We start from the raw sequence: 6401 nt of genomic DNA, 5'->3' as shown, positions 1-6401 counted from the left end.
AAATATTGGACTGAGGTGGGGCTGGCTGGGCAGTGCTTGCCAAGCAGTCGTAGCCTGTGAGCTTCAGCTCCCATCCCCAGCAGTGCATAAAAAGTAAAAGTAGAGCCAGGGGTCGTAGCACACTCACGTCATCCCAAAGTTCTGGAAGACTGAGGCAGGAAGATCACAAGTTCCAGTCAATTTAGTGAACCCGTCTCAAAATAGAAAATAAAAGGGCCAGGTGTCGTGGCGTACACCTGTCAAGGTCAGCCCGGGTACCTTATCCAGACTGTCTCAATAAAAAATAGAAAAGGCAAAAAAGCCCAGTGTGAGGGCAGACACCTGTCATCCCAGCACTTGGGAGGCTGAGGCAGGAGGACTGCTATGAATTCAAGACCATCCTGAACTACATAGTGAGACACTGGCTCAAAAAACCCAAATATAAGGCCGGGGATTTGGCTCAGTGGTTCCACTGCCAGCCTCACAAGCGCAAGGATGCAAGCTCAATCCCTGGTACAAAAAACACCCCCCAAAACTAAATATAAATTAAATGAGTAAAATGCGCCAATAAAAAACATCCATATTGGAAAAAGTGAAATAAAATGTTTCAGTAAGTTGAATACACAGGCAGAACTAGCCCCGACACTGGTGGCCTGCCTGCCTGCGACTGATTGTTCAAGTGAGCCGGTAGCAGGTCGTACCTGGGACAGCCAGAGGGCACGTGGTGCTGGGCTGGGCCCGCGCTCTGGGGACGCGGCAGGCCCACGCGGTCAGGGGTTAATCTGCAGCGGATGGAAGCCAGAGCCCTCATCCTGATCTCCATTCCCAGCCCTTTCATATTTTATTCTAAAGCAGGGTCTGGGTTGCCCAGACTGGGCTCAAACTTGCCATTCTGGCTCAGCAACCCAGAGGCTGGGATTATAGGTGCTGCACACCATGCCTGTTTTTGGACAGTGTCTCGCTATCTAATACCTCATCAGCCTTGAACTTGGGACCCTTCTGCCCGTCTCTAGGACCAGCCCACCTGGCTTCACACTACTTATGATGAAAAGCTGAGCTAAAAATAGCTGGCGATGCTGAAACATCAAAGCCAGGTGTGGGGGGCACACACATCACCCCAGCCCTAGGGGAGGCTGAAGCAGGAGGATCACAAATTCCAGCCCATTCTGGGGAAATGAGCAACTGAGACCCTGTCTCAGGATAAAAAGGGTTGGGGATGCAGTTCAGTGCACAGGTTCTGGGTTCCACTCAGCACCCTACGGAAATGAACAGAACCTGAGGACTCACCACTCATTATCTAAAGGCCCTCTGATCTTTTACCTGAGGAATCTCAAATCGGGGCCAGAATCTCACATACAGTACTGTACATTTGCTTGTTCTAAGTATCAGAAATCTGGAAAGTGGTTTGAATCTGTCTGCATGGAAGCCTGCACACACACATGAGCAGTCCCCTCGAAGGGTCTCTTCTGAAAGCAGAGGCCCAGAGGTTCCCTGCTGACCATAAGCCCCTGCTTCTGCGGAGGGGCCCCGCGAGCCTCCTGTGCGGGCAGCTTGGCTACTGCTGGTCGCCAGGAAGCGCGGTCGGCTGGGAGGGGCCCTCCAGATCTGGGACGCAGGGTTTCAGCAACCCAGAGACCCCAACCCTTCTGTCTGCAGCCAAGGAGAACCGGGTTGGAAAGGTGACAGTCACCCTCCACATTAGGTCGGTGGGGTGGCTGCAAGTGCAGGGGGGCCAGGCCCTGCCTATCGGCCAGATCTGCCGGGTTTCGACCACACAGGGCTGGAAACCAGCGCTTCCTCTCTGCAGGGCTGTGTCAGCTCTGGGGGAGGGGTCCCCTGGGACAGCGAGGCAGCAGGGGACCCGGCTCCTCCAGCACTCTCCATGGAGACCCGGCCAGAGTCTCGCAGGGCCCCTCCAACCCTGTCCCTCACGCCAGTCCCTTCCAGCTGCCTGCAACCCTGAGGCCGAGTCAAGGGAACAAAGGCAACAAAGAATCAGAGTGGGCGTGACGTGCGGTTTCTTCCCATTTTGTTTCGCTGTTTAGACCTAAGGAAGCAGGGTCCCGATGACCCCGATGACAGCAGGCGCACATCACCCCTTCCCTGGGGACGCAGACACGAAGGCTCCTGGGGTGGAGGGCAAGAAGCGCGGGCCTGTCCTGGCGGGGTCAGAGCGCAGCCCAGATGGCAGGAGAGGCGGCTGGCGGGAGCGGCGGGCTGTCACACGGCAGTGCGCGTCGGCGTGCTGGGCTGGTTCAGGCGCAGGGTCCTGCACAGCCAGCCAGCGAAGTCCACCTCTTCCACCTCGGAGCGCTTGATGAAGGCATGGTTCTGCGAGGGAGGAAGGGAGGGCTGCGAGGGGACGCGCAGGGACAGGAGATGCCAGGCAGGTGGCCAGCTCTGGGCTCCTCTGCTGATGGCACTGGAGCAGGGGCCCCTCTCCCAGCACAGCCGGAGGCGGCTCCCGAGCCCTTACCATGAGCATCTTCAGATCCGCGCGCTCCGCTGGGTTCTTAATGAGGCTGGGGACGAGAACAGGGAGTCAGGGGTGCCACCCAGGCCAGCACCAGGCCCTGCCTGGACAGACAATGGGTCCCTCGCTGCCCACGGTGTCCTGGGGAGGCCCTGGAGGGTCTGAGAGAGGAGAGGAAGGGAGAAGGCAGGAAACCCTGCTGCCTGTCACCAGCACTGCAGCCACCACAGCTCAATTCCTAATAAACCCATGCTTGGAATCCAGCATCAAAATGGTACTTTATCTTTCAAAGAAGCAGAACTTTCAGTAGTTCAGCAGCTTGAAGTGGCTCAGGGCCAAAGACTCTTCAGCCATAGAGACCCACTGTGGCCAGCTGTGGTGGCCCATGTCTGTAATCCTAACACTCGTGAGGCTGAGGCAGGAAGATTGCAAATTCAGGCCCTGCCTGGGCCACTTATAGAGACTGTGTTTCAAAAAAATAAAAAGGGCTGCGCCGGGCTTGGTGGTGCATGCTGTCATCCCAGCACTCGGGAAGCTGAGGCAGGAAGGAGGATCACTGTGAATTCGAGACCAGCCTGGGCTACATAGTGAGTACCAGGTCAGTCTCAAATAAGTAAATAAAATAAAATAAAATAAAATGGGCTGGGATGTAGCTAAGTGTGAAGGCCCTGGGTTCAATCCTGAGTACAGCAAAAAGGAAAAAAAAAAAAAAACAAAAAAGAAAAAGAGACAGACAGGGATGTTTACTGGGCTGCTAGAGTTGTGCAAAGGGCCTGTGGTGCCCCCCCACACCCAGGAGTATCTGATGGTGCCACCCTTGGACACGCGGGTGGCCATCAGGGAAGTAGGACCCCACCATGTCCCTTTGGTTCCCTGCCACAGATCCCAGTAGGTCCTGTGAGGGTGGGAGGCCACCCCAAAACCTGCTGGGTAGGCAGCTCTGGGACTACAGCCATTAGAAGCAGGGAAGAGGAGATGACAGGGGCCTCGGGGTCACATAGGGCCCGAAATCTGGTTTGTACGGGGTCTGCCATGGACCATCCGGGATTCCTGATGCCACATCTGGCATCTGGGTCTAGGACCCAGGAGCCCAGCGTCTGAGTGGGTGGCCGGGTATATGCCTTACCATTTATTTACAAACTCCTGGAAGTCCAGGCTGAACACACCATGGGGCAGCTTGGGCGGTGGCTGTAGGGAGAGCAGTGGCAGTCAGCCATGTGGGCTTGGGCACCTGTCCTCTCCCCAGCCACCCTGTGCAGGGAACAGTCCCTCTGGAGCTTTAGTCTGTGCTGCAATCTCCCAGGGCAGCGGACGGTGCTGGAACCGCACGGAGGGGCTGCCAGCTTTGGGCTGGCCTGGCCACATGTCCCAGGGTGGGGACCAGGTGGCTGCTGTGGTACAGGCCAGCCCTGAACTCGGGTGAGGCCCGGCAGCCTCCCCGGGAGGATGCCTGCTGATCCTGGGAGTCACTCCAGGCGCGGAGGACGTGTCCTCACCTCTCCCCACGCCGCTCTGTCACCACCTCACCTCCCAACCGGGGCCAAGCCCCAAGCTGTCTGGCTCTGCCTGGCTCCCAGGGAGGGGTGGCCACAGAGAAGTGATCAGCCAAGGCCCTTGTGCCCTCTTCACACTGTGTGCTGTCTGTGCAAGGGGACAGCCAGCCCAGACTCGGGGGCTCGCAGAGTGAGCAGCAGGGGACCTACAGAACAGGGGATCTCTGCACCTCCTTCCCAGAGACCTAGGGAGGCACCGGAGCCCCCCTGCAGAAGCTGTGATTCGGGAGCTGGACACTCTCAGACCAAGAGCAGGTGGGGGCGGAGCTCTGGGCTTGGCCTCGCTCCCACACCCAGGGCTTGGGCACAGGCACACGTTGCCCTGGGAGATGGCTGTGGTGGGAAATCTGGGTTCCTCTTCATTTTAATAAATCCCTTGGAAGCCTGTCTCAACACCTGGGAAGGTGAGGCAGGAGGATCTCAAGATCAAGCAATGGGCACGCACCTCATTCACGATGTAGTCTAGCAGCTCAAAGATGGCCATGGCAGGCCGGCTGTCCATCCCATGACCTGCACAGCAGGGGACAGAAAAGGCCGTGAGGTGGACAGATGACAACACCACTCCTGTGATGGTGGAGGTCTGAGTGTGCCCGGTGCCGCTGACCCCATAGGGGCCTATACTAGTGAAAGAGTCCCCTGGCCTGGCCCTTGGGACTGAGCTCATCCCCAGGGAGTGGACTCCTCACCTGAGCCCCCATCAATCACCACCAACCAAACAAAAATGTCAAGTGTGGTGGTGCGCATGCCTATCTTCCCAGCCCTCTGGAAGGCTGAGGCAGGAGGGTTGCAAGTTTGAGCCCATCCTGGGCAACTTAGACCCTGTCTCAAAATAAAAACTAAAAAAGGACTGGGAATATAACTCAGGGAAAGGCCCAAGTTCAATCCTCAGCACTGAAAACAAAAAGAAAAAGAGCCCAAACGAGCAGGAACATTTTTGGGAAGTCATACACTTGGCCCACCTCTGCTTCCAGGCGGTTCCAAAATCGTTCCCCTGCACTGTGGTGCACCAGGCTGGGTGGGGGAGGGGGCTGGCTGTAAGCAAGGACAGCAGAGTGACCTTGCACAGAGCTGCTGCTGGTGACAGCGCAGGCCCCAGATGCCACTTAGAATGGGAGGCTGGCAGGGGGTGGCTGACCCTGTCTGAGACCCAGCTGGCCGCGTCAGGGTTTGGCAGCTGGACTTCATCTGCCCGCCGTGACTCAGGCATGCAGGCCAGGGAAGGTGCCGCTGTGGGGTGGCCCAGTTACCCCCACAAAGCTGGCCTCCCCAAGGATGGAGCTAGATGCCATCTGGGAGTGGGGCAGGGAGGGGCTGGGGCCGGCCGAGAATAAAGAGTTGGCGCCTCTCCCCCAGGGTGAGGGTGAGACACTGGAAGGGTCTGTGTTCAACTCAGGCCAGGAAAGAAAGGGGCTGGCCCAGACTGTCACAATCACCACAGCCCCAGCATAGTGGCGCACGCCTCTAATCCAGCACTCTGGGAGGCTGAGGCAGGAAGATGGCAAGTTTGAGGCAGGCTCTGGGCAACTCAAAATAAAAAAAGGGTTGGGGATGTCACCCCATGCAAAGGCCCTGGGTTCAACCCTTACTGGAAACAAAAGAAAAAAGAAAATGATTTCTCAGGATCCCGGGAGCTGCTCCACCTTCTGAGAACTCCCCGCAGACTCCCCAGCATGGCGAAGCGTGCGGCGTGAGCATTTCTGGTGATGGGACCCCCACCGGGTGGCTGTTCTGAGTGAGGGCTGCTCCCTTCTCCAGGTTGAGTTTTTGTGTGGGGCTGGACTCCCGCAGTCCCCAAGGTCATGCCAAGTAAATCCTACAGCGCAGGACTCCCTGGAAGGTGGGGCCCAAACAGCCACATGTCCACCACTGAAGGTGGCAGCGGCGGGCTCTGCGGGCAGCTTTTTCCCTGTATGTTTGAATGTCTTTCCTTTTCTTTGGTTTTGTTTGAGACAAGGTCTCACTATGTAGCCCAGGCTGGCCTCAAATTCCTGGCGACCCAGGCCTGGCTCCCTTTTCTCTTCTGTTGTGGTGCTGGAGATGGAACCTACAGCCTCCCACTTGCCAGTAAGTACTCAGCACTGAGCCACAACCCAGCCTCCTTTTAACCGTTTTCACGCTAGATGTTGGAAAAGCCAGCTGGTCAGTTGGCCGGTGGGGAGGAGCCACAGTCCAGATCCCTCCAGCTGGCCACACCAGGTCTGGGCCTCCAACTCTGTCCCCAGAAACCCCCGACCATCTGAGCACTGCTGACCTGGCTGCCACGGTCCCCGGGGACAGGTGGCAGGCGCTGAGTGGGGCCGGAGGAGGCAGCTGCCATCCGTCCATCCCCATCCAGCACAGTGTGCCTGCCTGCAGGGACCGCCCGCCCACCCTGGCCGACCGACCCGGTGTCCGGG

General features: G+C 57.7%; 1 protein-coding gene across 1 annotated transcript in view; it reads right to left on the bottom strand.

Annotated features, from left to right (window-relative positions):
• Positions 1 to 908: 908 nt before the first annotated feature.
• Map2k2 (mitogen-activated protein kinase kinase 2) overlaps positions 909 to 6401 on the bottom strand; it is a 22890-nt gene continuing 17397 nt past the window's right edge. The window contains exons 8-12 of the mRNA XM_010635094.3: positions 6386 to 6401; positions 4451 to 4515; positions 3579 to 3640; positions 2456 to 2501; positions 909 to 2310 (exon numbers count right to left, since the gene is read on the bottom strand). The exon at positions 6386 to 6401 is cut by the window's right edge and continues 195 nt beyond it. Of these exons, the coding sequence (XP_010633396.1) occupies positions 2200 to 2310; positions 2456 to 2501; positions 3579 to 3640; positions 4451 to 4515; positions 6386 to 6401 (300 nt within the window). The 3' untranslated portion in view covers positions 909 to 2199. The remainder of the gene's footprint in view (positions 2311 to 2455; positions 2502 to 3578; positions 3641 to 4450; positions 4516 to 6385) is intronic.

This window comes from Fukomys damarensis, unplaced genomic scaffold (genome assembly GCF_012274545.1).
Source record: "Fukomys damarensis isolate Sample0158 unplaced genomic scaffold, DMR_v1.0_HiC HiC_scaffold_37, whole genome shotgun sequence".
NCBI classification, from domain to species: Eukaryota; Metazoa; Chordata; class Mammalia; order Rodentia; family Bathyergidae; genus Fukomys; species Fukomys damarensis.
The sequence above is the reverse complement of the archived record's forward strand: the minus strand, read 5'-3'. Positions and strand labels throughout refer to the sequence as shown.